Source organism: Setaria italica, chromosome II (genome assembly GCF_000263155.2).
Source record: "Setaria italica strain Yugu1 chromosome II, Setaria_italica_v2.0, whole genome shotgun sequence".
Lineage (NCBI taxonomy): Eukaryota > Viridiplantae > Streptophyta > Magnoliopsida > Poales > Poaceae > Setaria > Setaria italica.
In genome coordinates, this window is record NC_028451.1 from 2805425 (window position 1) to 2822658 (window position 17234).

Consider the following 17234-nt stretch of genomic DNA (forward strand, 5'->3'; position numbering starts at 1 on the left):
CCTCCGTTCTTATTTTTTTTTAAAATGGCGTTTAAGGACAAATGTCATACAAGTAAGGAATAGCATCGGGCACCAAAAAGTAACTTGACGTTTTCTTGCTTGTTTTGGTCGGTAATTGCTTTCCCATTAACATGTTAACACCAAGCGCATGCAGTAAAATTTTGCCGCGAACTAAAATATTGAATCAATAGTTCCAGGACGACATATATAATTTCACTCCGTGAACTCATTTTGAATGGTAGCACGCACCAAAACACTGAGGAGTTTAAATGTAAAAGGATGCATGAAGCAAGCGAGGGTAGTTAAATGGGGATCCGTGGTACTTTTACTACGAGCTTCTCTCACTACCAGAAACAGGAAGTTTGCCGAGTGCCTCAGGCACTCGGCGAAGGTCTAAAAACACTCGGTAAAGAGTTTGCCGAGTGTAACACTCGGCGAACCGCACTCGGCGAACTTTCCCTCGGCAAACAGTGGAGTTGCCGAGTGTCGAACGTCGGGCACTCGGCAAATGCTTTGCCGAGTGTCAAGAAGCACTCGGCAAATATTTTCGGAAAAAATAAAAAAAACAAAAACACCGGCCGCCGGCCACAGCCACCACGCTGCCACCGGCCGCCACGCCCGCCACCACGCCGCCTCGCCCGCTGCCGCCCGCCACCACGCCGCCTCGCCCGCTGCCGCCCGCCACCACGCCGCCTCGCCGGGGGAAGGAGGGGCGGCCGCACCGCTGCCGGAGAGAAGGGGAGGGGGCCTCGCCGGGGGAAGGGGAGGGGGCCTCACCGGGGGAAAGAGGGGCGACCGCGCCGCAGCCGGATCCGACCGGGAGGGGCCGCGCCGCCGCCGGATCCGGCCGGCAGGGGCTGCGCCGCAGCCGGATCCGATCGGGAGGGGCCGCGCCGCAGTCGGATCCGGCCGGGAGGGGCGGGCCACGCCGTCGCCAGGGAGGGAGGAGGGGAGAGGAGGGGGAGGGGCGCCGGCAGGAGAGGGAGAGGGAGGGAGGGAAGGGGCGGCGGCGGGGAGAGGGAGGTGGGGGGCTGGTGTTGCGCGGAGGAAGAGGAGGAGGGCGTCTGGGCGCTGCTGGGGGTGTCGCGAAGGAAGGGAGGGGCTGCTGGGTTTCGGGGGGGGGCCGGGACGGGGTGAAATAGATGTTTTTTAAGGTTTTCCGAGTGTCCGATGTGGGATACTCGGCAAAGAAAAAGAATTTTTTTTTTGCCGAGTGTGAAAAGAAAAACACTCGGCAAACATTCTATAATTACCTTTAATACATTATTAAAAATATCCAACAGTTCCAAAAAATTTAGCAAAATGACACATGAAACAATATATGTTCTCTATTGCATATAGAAAAAGTTTTGTGATCAAATCAAAACTCGACCATCACTTTGACTCTAAATCTAATCGAATTCTTCTCAACGCTACTATTCTTCTTCGGAGATGCTTCGGTTTGTAAACATCGTACGTGACGAAATGTGCAAAACCTTCTCAATTTTTTACCACAACCTCCACGTATGATATCATCACATCATGACAAATCTCATGATTTTCCGACTTCGTTTGCCTTTTTTAGAATTTAAAAATCATTCGATCATATGTTTGTAGTTATGTTTCCTGAACAAGATGTTTGAAATTTATTTTCATTTCATGGGTAAGGCCTCAAACTGGGCTAAATAACATAAATATCATTTTTCTACTCATTTTATTCTATAATTTGAATCACTTGCGGTTCAAATTTGACTTATACCAAAAATTCCCTTCAAATGCAATTAATTAATTAAATATAGCAAACAAATCCAAAAATATATTAAATTTTAATATGAAGTACCACATGTTGTATGTGGGGAGTAGAAAAAATTTCAAGGTGAGAAGAGATAAAAAACTTATTGTTTTGCCGAGTGTCAAAAAAAACACTCGGCAAACCCCCCTCTTTGCCAAAGTGTATTTTTTGATACTCGGCAAAGCCCCCTCTTTGCCGAGTGTTTTTTTTGACACTCGGCAAAGAGGCGGGTTGGCCGAGTATTTTTTCTTGACACTCGGCAAAGATCCGATTTGCCGAGTGTTTTTTCTTTGCCGAGTGTTTTTAGCTTGGCACTCGGCAAAGAGCTTGTTTGCCGAGTGTTCGAAAAAAAATACTCGGCAAAGAAAAAACACTCAACGATTTTTAGCTTTCCGGTAGTGTCTAGTGAGGAAGGCATAGGATGAGTCGATTCAAATGCTGGAGTATACATCGAGTAGGAGAGGGAGAATAGTCGATTCAATATTTTGCACCGACTCATAGCAAATAAAAGAAGAATATGACCAATCAACACCCTTTGCTCCTAGAGGCAACATCTTTCACCTCACATCTCTGTTTGTGGGTCCATATCACTGGCAGCTCACACTAAAAAGGAACCTCAGCATACACGGTCTGGCTTTTCAGCGTGAACCGGTGCAACCACTGCTATGCCCTACGATCCGTTACTCAAACGTTATCTATTTGAGCCCTGCGTCTAGTGCCACACCAGGACACCTCAATCCAAGCAAATCTCCAGAGTATCTGGCGATCGAGCACCTACATTTTTCTTGTCGCATTCAATCATCCGGGAAGCCTTTTCTCCTCACAAACAGTCACATGTAAGCCAGTCACTGAATCACTGCTGCTATTTAACCCTTGTGCTATGTGCATGCAATCCAACCTCGTAAAATTTTATTCATCCGTCCTGTTTTTACACTGTCCCTGTTTTCAGTATTATTGCTCCCGGCCGGTTTTTAATTATACAGCCTCTAGGACAAGTTAATACTCTTTTTTAAACTAATTAATCCTAAACATTATATGTATTTAAAACTAGAATTTAGAATTTCTTATATTTTTTTACCTTATGGCGTATGCTTTTTTTAATAAAAGATGTTTACAAATATAAATCTAGGCTTGTAAAATTTATGTAAACTGTTCAACGTCAGAGGTAGATATACAACTTTCATGTACTGCAAGATCTGCAAAAGGTTTTCCTTTCTCGGGAAAAAGGAAACATGAGCAACATAGAATATGAGCTTCCACACTGAAGCGGGAACAACTACAAACAGTCATCAGCACTTAAACGAATAATGCACAGCAGGAATATATTACATACCTTTGGATCCAAGTTCCCTTCGAATTCATGTTTTGTACTAGTAGTAGTTACTGACAAATTATCCCCTCATAAGCAAATTAGAATGATTATCCAAATCAAGCTTATTTGGGGTGAAACGGCTTGAGAGGTAGTGAATTGAAGCAAGGTAGTACAGAGCTGGATAATACGGGTAGCCAAGCAAGCAAGAAGATTGATTTTAACTTTATGATGAGCCTGCTCAAGGTGCATGCGTCGCCAAGATCTAGATTCGCAGCTCGAGGTCGAGCTCCTCGCCGCCGGAGCTGGACGGCGGCGGCGCGGTGCTCTCCGGTGGGGCGGAGACGTGGGAGGTCCTCCTCCAGTTGAGCATCCCTACCGTGCCACCGCGCCCCGCGCCAGCGGTGGAAGGGCCGGCTGCCCCCTCCACCGCCGGGAGCAGCACGTGGCCCGCGTAGAGCGGCGAGCTGCGGTCCGGCGCCTCAAGCTTGACGCCGGCGGGGAGCTCCGCGGCGGCGACACCGTGCGAGGCGATCGGGACAGAAGCCCCGGCGGCGGCGTCGTGGTGGCCGTAGACGTAGGGGTTCCAGTCGGCGGCGGCGCGGTCCTTCCTGTGCGCGTTCTGGTGGCCCCCGAGCGCCTGCGACTTGAGGAACTTCTTGTTGCAGAAGAGGCAAGGGAACAGACGCACCTGCTTCCCGGCGACGTACGCCGTTGGCTGCGGCGCCACCTCGTCCAGCTCCTCACGGCGTCCGGCGGCCGCCGGCGCGAGGGCCAGGGCCAGGTCCAGCCCCGGCTCCTGCTGCTCCATGTCAACGCAAAGCTGCCGAGCTAACTGCTCCGGGAAGGCAGGAAGCACACCTCACTCTAGCTGTAGTACGTACGAGCAAAGAGATTAAAATTGTGGTCAGTCCCTACCCGCGACCAATCGTGCTTGGTTTTGCTAAAACTGGGGATGGCGGCGGCGAAGTGTATGTCCAGAAATGGGAGAAGCTAGGACGAATGGGAGGGACGCATTGCTAGGAGTTGAGGTGAGTGATGGCCCGATGGGCACACGCTGTCGTTTTGGTAGCAGTGGATACAAAGTCCCCTAAAACTAAAAGCCATAAGGGTGATCAAGTAAATATATAGGCTGAAGGGCAGCACTATTATTGTTATCTTTCTATAACTATTTTATTTCATTATTAGACCATGCTGCAGTTCAGGTATTATTTTTAATTATTTGTTATTAAATAATTTTTTGCAATCCCTTATTTGCCATCGGTGTTCAACGACGCATGGGCCACTTGTCTAAGGGCAGCTACAACAGTGCCAAATCAGCTTTGCATCAACATTTTGGTTATTTGCTAGAGAAGTTTAGAGCTTATTCGTGTTCTTAGAAACTAGTCCATCAACCCGTGCTCCCGCACGGGCTAATAATTTTAGAAGCTATTGAATTTGAAAATTATTTAGAAATTAAACTCCTAGCTAATAATCAAAATTGTTTACCTACTACTCTCTTATTTTTCAATACTTCAACATAATACTTACTTAGATATGTACATATCTTTGTCCAGTTGTGATTGATTTTTAATTAATAATTACTCTATGCACGTTTTCACCCATATTCGTACTTTTCCATTTTGTATCACACCTCCAATCCTCCGTACATTATGTTTAGCATACAAATCAATATTTTTCATCGATTCCTCACATACATGTATAAGTGGTCTAAATGGTGGCACTCATCATGTGTATATACTTTAACTTAGTATTTTTATATTAACAATAACATAAATAGGTAATTTAGAATCATATATTAGTTTACTTTTTGACATTTCTATATGATGCACATGAAGATAATTAGATTAATATTTAGGTGTTTACTTTAGGTTATTTTTAATAACGACACATGTGGGTAACATAGATAAAAATTTTAGAATGACATTTAAAGTTATGCTTTATAATGTTGTGTATTAGTAAATTAGATGAAGATTATAGGGTTACTTTAGACTATTTTTTATAATAGCTGAGCTCGGTAATTTAGATATAGGTTTAGAGCTCATTTTTGAATATTTTTCACCATGACAGTGGTGGGTAACTTTTTAGAAAATATAATAGATCAATGGCTATGATTTTTAGAGTTTACAGGATTGGTGTTTGATGTTTTTAATTTTTATGAGAATTTATCTCTTTTTTCTAGCTTGTCTCGTGGGAACTAATGTGGAGTCCCCAATGGAAAAAAAATAAGACTACATTGCTACAAAACTATTACCATAAGCTACCTCTCGTTTGTTAAATATTCGAACACAATACTTATGTAGATATATACTTAATATATTCATCCAATTGTGATATATTTTAGTTAGTAATTACTCTATAATATTTTCATCCACATTTGTAATCTTTAACTTTTCACTTCGCATTGCATGTATGCGCTTGAATTTGTTTAATGAATCTTAAGTTTGAGATATAATTTTAGCATAGAAATCTATATTCTCATCACTTTATATCCTTATAAACGGTGACACACATCATGCGTATAGACCTTAATTATTATATCGTATACCAAGAGTGAAAGATATAGACGATTTAGAATCATATATTGCTGTATATTTTTAAATAAGGTTATTTGATTCAAATGTAGGATTATCTCATGTTATTTTTAATAATGGCATGTGTGGGTAATATAGATGCAAATTTAAGGGGTTACTTTAAGTTTTTTAATTAATAGTGGTAGGCAATTCAGTTGCAAATTAGGGGGTTATTTTAAATATTGTTTATAATGGCATTAGTGGGTAATTTGGATGAAGATTAAGGGGTTACTTTAGTTTATTTTATATAATGGCATAGGTGGGTAATTTATATATATATATTTATGGGGTTACTTTAGGCTATTTTCATAATGGCATAGGTGGGTAATTTTTTAGAAAACATAATAGATTCAATGGCTATGATGATTTGAGCTATCGATTGATGGTTGGATGTTTTGCTTTTTTGTGAGAATTTCTAGAATTTCTCTCTTTTCTAGAGTGTCCACCTAGGAATCCTAGGTGGCTTCACCTGGAGGCTTCAAAAGGAGCCTCCAATTAGTAATAGTAAGATTGTTTAATGCTAACATGATCATTTTGCAGTTGTAGGAACTATAGGCGCAGGCCCTCACTCAAACTTTTGATGTTATAGTAACCACCAAATTCTCACCATATGAATGCTTTCTTAATCTAGATGTTCTTAAGATGTGCCCTCGCTCAAGATTTGCCCTAGATTCGTTGTAGTTATATATGCACCTCTACCACCTCCTTTTCAACTCCAAAATTGGATGTCTGTTTCTTCATAAATGAAAACATGTACACCTATAGCCTAGTTAACCCCCTTTTCTACTTCTAAAAAGTGAACAGCTACATTTCTTTTCCCACTATTTTGCAAGGTCATTAATCTGGCTTCGGATTTTTATTCCCCTGAATGGAGGGGTTCTGTGTTGACATGCTTTTAAATTGATAGCACTATGGCATCTGTCTGTTTGCGCTGAGCACCTCGAGCAGGGCCTTGATGGAAGACATGGAAGAGCTATGATGACAAGGAGAGCAGGCTGAAAGGTGCACAGTGGACCTCACTGCCTGATTGTAGGGAGAACAGCTACCTTGCGGCCCATCAACCGGTGACACGTATTATGCATATTGTGATTCCCGAGCAATGTTGTTCGATCTAAGCCATCCATGAATGATCGATTTGGCCTTGCACCTTCAATCCTTCATCTTCTGGTGAACCAACAAAATAACACGTTTAAAAATATTTGATCGTTTTTTTAGGAAAGAAATATTTGATCGTTGTGGAGATCGGAGAATGTATATATAGTTATGCATTTTTGGTTCCACTCTGTAAGAGACTTGTTGGTCTTTTTTTTGTCCAAACAACTTTGTGGTGAAATCCTAAAGGCCCACTACTCAGAATATGGTGAGTGACTCATTTAGTCCATACTGATATTCAAGTTTGAGCCAGACCAACCTATATATAAGGCCACTCCTAACGAGGAGTTTCGTTATTGATTTCAAGAGTGTAACACTGTCACACTCCCTCCCAAGATCGGGGAAAAAATTATCTACCTTCCCTTCCTTCTAAAGGTACTACAGTCAGCCACACTGTAAATTTATACGATAATATTGTTTTGTGCCCACATTCTCACATAACTATATGTTACATTCACTCTCAATGCCTAAATTTACAACAACATAGCCTCTATCCGTGTTTATAAATTACCTGCAATTGTCTTATAAAAATTAACACCAATGACTTTTCTATTACAAACCTATATATGCCATTATTAAGATAATTAAGCCAAGTGCTAGGAAAAAGACAGCATTAATTTGACTAAGGCATGGATCCATTGCACCCCTAAGATTTCTATACTATAACTACAGGAACAGCTAATAGGGTTGACAAAGATGAGTATATATAGTACCGAGTGATACGGCCATGACTTTAGTCCATACTAGTATTCAAGTTCGAGCGAGACCATCTTATATATAAGGCCACTCCTAATGAGGAGTTTCCTTATTGTTTTCAAGAGTGTCACAATAGAGCGCTTTGTGAGTTGATATATGAATGATCGAAACAATCTATTCCAATGCGGCGTCATTTTTATTGTTTTACAGAATCGCAATGAAATAGAACTTTTTCATCTAACACCTATGCGAAACATAGAAGTCTAGATACCATCTTTCCGGTCATCTCTTTTATAACTCTAATGTCATATATCATCAGATTTGCATGAACGAGTACGGCACCTCATCTATCGAGAATAAAACCCCCTGATTTGTATAGTTGAAGCAAGCAAAAGTATATAGTTGAAGCAAGCAAAAGTAATAAGATACACCCTCTTCCGATGCAGATTATTACCACCTAGTACTAGGCTAAATAAGGCATCTGCGCAAGGCCAACAGAACGAAGTGGGTCATCAGTCCGTACGTGCACATGGAGTCGAGGTCCCCCACCTGTCCCCCAACAGCTAGCTACGAGGAAGACGACAAGCGCACTGCTGGCCGGAGCTGCATATATGATGAAGTGTTGTGGGCCTCTCTTAGCTTCCGTCAATTTTTATTTCAGCACCCCCCACAGTTTGTCAACTACCGAGAAGAGCCATTCGTGACCACTGTGTGTGGCAGCTAGCCAGTGTCCACCGGCCGGTCACTCGCCCTGTAGTACGTGAGAGAATGCTGTAATGCCTATTTGTTTACTCCCTCCATCTGTCTCAAATATAGATACGTTTAGATTTTTAAAATCAAATCTTTTCAATTTTAACTACGAATAACAAAATAATCATAGAGATTAATAACATAAAAAATATTGCTAGTAGATTTATCATGAAACCAAGAATCAGAATATGCAACCTTTTCTATTTGAAATAAATTATGTTTAGATATTTTGTTGGTCAAAGTTAAAAAAAGGTTGACTTCACAAAAACCTAAACATAGCTACGTTCTGAGACGGAAGAGGTATGTTCCAACCCTCCAACTAAGATAGTTTCTATGGCATTAATTGTAGTGATGCTTAGGATTGTTTGATGATGTGTCATTATATTGAATATATAAGAGAGAGTAGAAAAAGAGGAAGAAACTAGATGTCCAACATAAAAACTAATGCACTACACTACCAATTTTTTGCATAGGAAGAGAGTAGTGTCTAGTACATGACAAGTGTAGAAGAAAGATGATTGGTGCATTGGAGAGAGAAAATTGAGTGACTAATTAGTTGCTTGAGTACGGGTAGAAATGATGCATTTGGAACAATAATTTCTAGATCAGTGGTGTCCATATGGCATGGTATGGTATGAAAATTACTTGAGTGTCTATCTGTTCTCAAGTAGCGCTAATATAACTGTCCACTGGGAATGAAAAAGGGAGCGAACAAACTAAAGGCAGAGGGTTCCTGCAGATCAGCAGAAAATTAAACGACCAATATACTATGATGTATCACTATATATATATATATATGGAGTACATCGGCACACTGGCAGAGAAATGACCTTCCATCTAGCTACAAAAGTCTTGGTCGTTTTTGGACCCGGGACTAAGGAGCTTTAGTCCCGATTCCAAAAACCAACTTCGACGGGGGCTCTTTAGTCCCGATCAGTAATATCAACTGGAAGAAGTCTTGGTTGTAATACTTAGGAACAACGAGGGAATCTAGTGGGGCATTTTCACGACCAATAATATGCGCACACTGATATATATGGAGTACATCGGCATGTGATTCCCCAAGAATATACAGTTACTTTGACAGGCAAACATCCAATAATTGATCAGTGACCCAACATTGAAAAGGGCTTATGGCCAATCGACATATGCCGACACGGAGGAGGTACCGGATCCAATACACAGCAACACGTACGGTGTGTCGTAAAAATGCAACACACTATCACACTCCCTCCCAAAATCGGGGGAAAATTTTTATCTATACCTCCCCTCCCTTCGAAAGGAACTACAGTCTACCACACTGTAAATTTATACAATAATATTGTTTCGTGCGAACATTCTCACATAATTAATTTTATGTTACTAATCGTCTAAAAGAGCCCCATCATTCACTCTCAATGCTAAATTTACAACATCAAGTAGCCTCTATCCGTGTTCATAAATTACCTGCAATTGTCTTATAAAAATTAACACCAATGAATTTTCTAATATTACATGCCTATGCCATTGTTAAGATAATTAAGCCAAGTGCTAGGAAAAAGACAACATTAATTTGACTAACGCATGGATCTATTGCAACCCTAAGATTTCTATATATACTATAACTACAGGAACAACTATTTGGGTTGACGACTATGAGCATAGTGTACTCCCTTCGTTTATGTTTATAAGGCATGGTATGACTTAGCACGCTGTCTTTTAAATTAAACTTTGATCATTCATTCATCTCATATGATATTGTTTATGGTTATAAACTTATGCTCATCGTAGAGTATATTTAATTATAAATCTAACCATATAAAGTTTACATTATAAAAATAAAAAATGATAGTTAAATTATTGGTCAAAGATTGTAAAGTTTGAATCTTAATATGCGTGTGTGACAGTATCATGATCTCAACCCCGAATCACGAAAGGTGGAGACTGATCGAGTAGCGCCGGTTCCAAAAACCACTACTATAAATCTTTCAGAGATCTGCCAATGGCAAGCAGAACTTGACAAGCATGCTTGTGAGGAAGACACACACTGGCCACATGCCCACATAGCAGCCGGCGGTGGGACACTTTATGCTTTCCCATCGAGGAAAACCCCGGTGATTCGAGCTTTTTGGATTCGATTGGTTGGAAATTGGCAAACCCCTTGATGAATCCTTGATGTCAATGCCTCGGATAATAATAAAGTTGGACCATAAACTTCCCAAAATAGTTAGCAATCCAAGGGAACGATATATACATACTCCTACTACTATGGTACTATATAGTATATGCTAGCTAGAAGCTTTATGTTGTCGCGAGCACAATAGTGATGTGAATGGACCCCTTGAGGTGAGTGCCTCGATCGGTGCCAGTATAGCTCCACTCCACGCACCAAAGCCAACGAGAAGTGACCCTGATGGTGCCTAAAGCCTTCCCTCAATTATTGAAGGATTTGCCAGTTGATTTAAGATCACTCGATCGGACAACAGCTTGCATTGCTGGATCCTGTCCCCCGCTTTATTCACTTCTTCCGTAAAAATCATCTTAGTATTTACTATATTGGCTACTAATATCGGACAAGACAATCACTAATTAACCTGTTGCAAGTTAGGTCGATCAGTTGAATTTGAGATCACCCCTATCACTAAGTATCTACTATCTAGTGATCACCCCTATCTAGCTAGCTATTTGTCTTATCTAGTCGTACAGGAGCTTATTCTCCTTGTCACTACTCGCTTAAAGTGACAAACCCTACAAACGCGCTCACATACATGCACGTACACTCGCTCCTACAAACACACGCATGCAACCATACCTCTATGAACATCTTTGAAAGACTGAACCGGTAAATCCTTGAGATTGACGACATCACTAGCTGGTGCCTCGATGTCGACAGGCACGTCGCCTACACTGAAAGAATAGTGTTGTTTAAATTTTAAAATAAATTTAGAAAAATGCGAGCACCCGTGCTGAGTCAAGGAGACTCGAACCTGGAGGGGAGGGAGTTCCACCACAAGGAACCTTACCAGCTGAGCTATACTCAATAACAATTAGTGAAAATTAATTAAAATTAGCAAAATATAGTTAGAATTATAGACGGGCTGAGGGTGGATATACTGAGTGGCAAGATGGAGCCAAATGTTCCTTATGGTCTTTTCACAACCTTTCTAGAAGTTGCGGGGGTGGATATGATGAGGAGGAGAACAAGCGATACAATGTAAAGGCACCCCGTTGATGATAGACATAGCATGATAAGGATGTAGATGACGATGGACTCTGACAAACATGTTGGAAACATAGTATATATATTACTGTCTATAACTAATGATAAAATAATCATCAGCTTTAATTTGAGCGACCATGATCCTCTTCCGTACCTGCCGAAGCATGCAAATAACTAAAGTGGGTAGGCCGGCCTGACACAACATGGCCGCCCGCCCGAAGCTTGCTATGGACATGAAGTAGCTAGCATCATGCGCCGCATCCTTCTTCCTGCCATCTTTTGAACATCCTGCCAGCATTGCATTGGCACCAGCTATCAGCTGCTCTCTATCTCCCTCAGCTCTAGCTTTCGTTGCATGCATGGCCACCTTAATTTTAGCCGGTATCCATAAACCGGCCAGAAATATAAATGAGTTAACCAGGTTCGCAGGAGTTCTGATCGATGATGTAAGGTCTTAATAGTCAATTGGTCCTGTCATTTATTATTACACCGAGAAATGATGGCAAAGTGGGGCCCCGATCGGCGAACGAACATGCATCGCATACGCGACGACATAACATTTGTCGCCTGAAGACGAACGCGGCCCAAAGAACGTATCAGCCCACAACGGCCTTCTTCCTCCTCTCAAGCGCCACCATCTTCTCGTTCCTCCACTCCCGTTGACCAACATGCTAGGGTTAGGGTTCGGGGCTTCAGGGTTCTAGGTTGCAGGGGGTGAAGGTTATCTCCGGTGTGGCCGAACATAGAGAAAGGTCGCCAATGGCAGGTAACGGGCGGTGGTGGTGGTGGGTTGTGGACAGGGCGGTGACTGTGGGCTATGCATGGAGGACATCTGGTGGCCTGTGGAGGTGGTAGGGAAGTCACAGTGAGCTCCCTAGGGTGGCCCAGCACAACATGGGGGTGAACTGCGTCCCGACGGAGCTGGTTAGTGTGGCGGAGGGCAGTGGTGAATCCGGCAGCAGGAGCTGCCGAGGACGGAGTGGGGGTGGTGGTGGTGGTTGGGGGGGGGGGATGATGCCTTGAATTGAAGGAGGAAAGAGCTCCTAGTAGAGCCGGTTTATGGTGGTGGTGGTGCATGGGCGAGTAGAGGACAAGCACGATGACGATGGAGGAAGACAATGCACGTTTCAGGGCTGCGCTGGGCCGCTCGCTCCTTCCATTGAGGTGACGCGCGCGTGCGATTCTATCGTCTTCGGCATCCCCCCCGTGCCTGTGTCCGACCAATGATTTTACGCACGAAATCATTACAAGCTAGAAAATGTTGTCCCGCACAAAAATAGCGGATCTTCTTGAGGCTCACTGCTATTACTTGGATGATCCCGTTACTCAACGTGGTCTATGAAGCTTCAATATCCGGTCACGCGTGGTCCACCCCAATCCAAGAAAATCTTCAGAGAAGATCACCTCCTTTTCCCCCACATGTTGTACGGGAAAAACCTTTCCTCACAGGCACATAGTCACACATAGGCCAGCTACTGATCGCTGCTGCATAATTTGACCCTTGTGCTATGTCCAAGGCAACCTCGTACGGCACGAAGTTATTCATATGTCTTTTTAATTCATACTGTTAGCCTCTTGTGGGGCCGAGGGCTTCTCAAATATTTTGTCCTGAGGAAAAAAAAACGTAGAGTAGCTACTCCTATTTTTTTTAACCTTATGTCTAGGCATGCAAGTCATAAATATTTTAGGTTATCGATCGGATCCAACGAAAAACTTGATAAATTGACCAAGAATGGCATTTCACGTAGTATATTTAGGAGGAGAAATGAACTGGAGTGTCATATCATTGTAACTAATCAGCTGGTCTAGAAAACACTATTAGATATGTACCCACTTGCATCCCTAGTTAATGTCCTACGTCTTTTGAGAAAAAAGGTTGTTCTTGCAAATATATATTTGATCTGTCGTTCACAAAAGTATAAGACTTATGAATTTGTCCTATGTCAAATAATGCTAAACCTGACCAAGTCTGTACGGAAGACTATTAACATCTGTCACACCGATAAGAAAAATATGAAAATATATTCTACAATGGATCTACTCATTTCATATTATAAATAAAAATTATTGATCTTTTCTATAATCTTTGGTCGAGCTTAAAAATAGTTTGACTAAGAACAAACGCAACGATGGTTATATTTGTGGACCAGGGGAGTAGATGTTTACAGAAAATCTGCACATGGTCAAATTTATATTTTCTGTAAACCGTTCGATGTCGGTGAAAAAAAGTAAATAGTGTTCTTTCAGATAGAGGTACAACTTTCATATACTATACCACAAGATATATGAAACGTTTTCCTTTCTCGGACAGGAAATATGAGCAACATAGAATATGAGCTTCCACTGAAGCAGGAATAACTACAAACAGTCATCGTCGGTACTTCAACTTCCATCAGTAATTTTGGAACCAACTTCCATTCATTCATAGGAAAATTACAACCATACATATACACTCCGACGTGTTGAGATAAGCACCACCTGTCAACAACACCTGACGACGGCCGGCACTTTGCATGGTACTAGCAGTCATCAGTACTTCAACTTTCATCAGTAATCCGGGATAATGAAGAAAAGGTACAGAGATAATTAATATCAAGATATGGGTAGTAGCCAAGCAGGAAGATTGATTTTTAACTGGTGATGCGTAGTCAACGATCTAGAGTCGCAGCTCGAGGTCAAGCTCATAGCCGGAGCTGGACGGCGCGGTGCTCTCCGGTGGGGCAGAGACGCGGGAGGTCCTCCTCCAGTTGAGCATCCCCACCCCGGCGGAGGGGTCGGCGGCGGCTGCCCTCGGGAGCAGCACGTGGTCCGCGAATAGCGGCGAGCCGCCGTCCGGCACCTCGAGCTTTACGTCGGCGAGGGGCTCGCCGTGCGAGGCGATCGGGACGGCGGATAAGGCAGCGGCGGCAACTCCGCCGAGCGCGTCCGGCGGCGCCGCGGCGGCGGCGGCCTCATGGTGGCCGTAGACGTAGGGGTTCCAGCCGCCGGCGGCGCGGTCCTTCTTGTGCGCGTTCTGCTGGCCGCCGAGCGCCTGCGACTTGAGGAACTTCTTCTTGCAGAAGAGGCAAGGGAACAGCCGCACCCGCTTCCCGGCGATGTACGCCGTCGGCGCCGCCGCCACCTCGTCCAGCTCATCACGGCGTCCTCCGGCCGCCGGCGTCACGGCCAGGGACAGGTGCAACCCTGCTCCTTGCAGTGGCGGCGACGATGGCTCCTGCTGCTCCATGCCAATGCCAAGCTGCCGTGCTAACTGTTCAAGGAAGGCAGGAGGTACCTGAACCTGGCGAGATGTGCGTGTGTAGTACCAGCAAAGAGATTAAAAATGTCGTCAGTCCCTACCCGCGACCAATCGTGCTTGGTTTTGCCGAAATTAGAGATGGCGGCGGCGATGTGCATTTTTTTGTGTCCAGAAATGGGAGCTAGGACGAATGGGGGAGAAACATTGCTAGGACTTGAGGTGAGTGACGGCCTGATGGGGCACGCTGTCCTTTTGGTAGCAGTGGATACCAAGTCCCCTAAGCCAATAAGGTTGATCAAGGACATATATAGGGCAAAGGACAGCACTATTGTCTCCCTCTGTAACTATTTTGTTTCGTCGTAGACCATGTACTCCCTCCGTCCCTTATTATTTGTCGCTCGGGAAGCAGGTTTGTGAGGGAAATACGGTTTTCTAGAGACAGATAAAAAGGGACAGAGGGAGTACATCACTGCACAATTCCTTACTTGCCAATAAAGAAATTTGCAATCCCTTGCTATCGGTGCACCACTTGAGTTGATGATGGCAGAAAATAATTTTTCTTATAGTTATTTTGTCCATACTCCTACTTTATTTTAGTAATGTAAAAATATACTCACTACGGAAACAGTTAAAATGCCGAGTGTTTTTTATTTGCCAAGTGCTTTATTTCGAGCACTCGGCAAAGGTAGTGTTTGCCAAGTGTTTCCGTGAAAGCACTCGGCAAACATTCTACACTCGGTATAAATTCTCTTTCCCGCGTGTCAAATGGAAAACACTCGTCAAAACCATAACCGACACTCGGCAAACAAATAACACTCGGCAACTCTTCACCATGTGACTGGCACGTGCGACCTCCGTTAGGGGGCGTGCCGGACGTTAGTTCTTTGCCGAGTGTCCGTCACATACACTCGGCAAAGTTCCAAGTTTGCCGAGTGCTTCGCTCGACACTCGGCAAAGACATATGTTTGCCGAGTGTTTTCTTTCGGCACTCAGCAAACGCCTATGTTTGCCGAGTGTTTTTTGCGACACTCGGCAAAACCAAAACTATTTTTCCCTCCTCCACCCTCCACACTTTTTCTACTCCCCACGTACGACATTTGGCAATGCATGTTAGAAGGTGGTCTATTTCTTGGTCTGTTTGCTATATTTAATGAATTAATTTCATTTAGAGTAATTTGTTGATTTAAGTCAATTTGAACTGCAAGTGATTGAAATAACCAAATAAAATGAGTGAAAAAATCATATTCATGTTAATGACTTCGAATTGAGGTCTCATCCAGGAAATGAAAAGAAATTTTGAACATTTTGTTCAAAAAACACGACCACGAACCTGTGGCCGAATGATTTTTAAATTCTCAAAAAAACAAACGAAGTCTGAAAATCACGAGATTTGTTAAGATGCCATGATATCATATGTGGAGGCTGTGGTAAAAAATTGAGAAGGTTTCGCACAATTTTTGACGTATGATGCTTACAAATCGAAGCATCTCTGGAGAAGATTCGTAGAAGTTGGAAGGATCCGGTAAGATTTTGAGTCCAAGTGACACTTGAATTTGGGTTTAACTTCAAAAAAAATTTTATAGGCAATAGATAACATAGATTGGTTCATGTCAAATTTTGGGAATTTTTCGGATCCGTTTGATAATTTTTATTTATTAACTACAATTATATAAATTTAATAGATATAAATTCAATTTGAGCTATAACTCCATGAAATAATGGAATAATATTAGTAGAAAAATGAAATAGGCATTTTTTAGTGATTTTGACTAGGTTTTTTCAAAGTTTATGGGAAAAAATTTAGTAAAACACGTTATTGAAGGTTTACACATGAAATATAAGCTAACTTTGTCGAGTGTCATATCGAAACACTTGGCAAAGTAGCTATTTGCCAAGTGTCTACTATTCAACACTCGGCAAATGTTTCCGCGGGTCCACCGCCAAGCGAAGCTACCGTTTGAAAATTTGAAAAAAATAAAAAGGGACTTTGCCGAGTGCCGACGATCTAGCACTCGGCAAAGCCCCTAAATTAACGCCCGGCCGCCCGCCCTAACTCACGCACACACGCACACACCCACACACATGCCCGTGCCTCCCTCGCCCTATCCCCGGCGGCGCGCCCCCGGCACCGCCCCCTGCCGCTCCCTGCCCCCACGCCTTGCCTCGGCGGCGCCCCGGCCCCCGGTGGCGCGCCCCCGGCCCCAGCGTGCCCCGCCCGCCCGACTGATTCAGGTACTGTCATTTGTTATCTATAGTAGGCATCAGTCTCTCCAAGCATTTAATTTTAATCTCCTTTGCCTCACTGTGTGGAGATCTTAGAGTGCTGATGGGTTGATCATTTGAACAATATGCTTTTGTATATCAGTGAGTTTTCCTTGTTAAGCCCTTTACAAGGTGAAGCCCTCTGTAAGTAGATAAATAAATATATGTTGCAATGAATTATTTGCTTCCTTTTGAGCTGTGTGTGGTTGTCGGCCATCATGCCGTTAAATGGAGTGGATTTGGTTGTCGGCCATCGTGCCGTTTGATTTGATGCAGGTTTTAGA

General features: G+C 43.2%; 2 protein-coding genes across 2 annotated transcripts; both read right to left on the bottom strand.

The window, feature by feature from the left end:
* Positions 1-3062: 3062 nt before the first annotated feature.
* Positions 3063-4159, bottom strand: LOC101766153 (zinc finger protein GIS). The gene has a single exon (XM_004955421.3). It carries the CDS (start codon positions 3889-3891, stop codon positions 3346-3348), a length of 546 nt encoding a protein of 181 aa, XP_004955478.1. The 5' UTR covers positions 3892-4159; the 3' UTR covers positions 3063-3345.
* Positions 4160-13732: 9573 nt separating this feature from the next.
* On the bottom strand, positions 13733-14933 carry LOC101766560 (zinc finger protein 4). The gene is made up of 2 exons (XM_004955422.3): positions 14790-14933; positions 13733-14700 (listed from the first exon to the last, which is right to left on the bottom strand). The coding sequence occupies exons 1-2, from the start codon at positions 14844-14846 to the stop codon at positions 14107-14109; spliced, it is 651 nt and encodes a 216-aa protein (XP_004955479.1). The 5' UTR covers positions 14847-14933; the 3' UTR covers positions 13733-14106.
* Positions 14934-17234: the final 2301 nt, after the last annotated feature.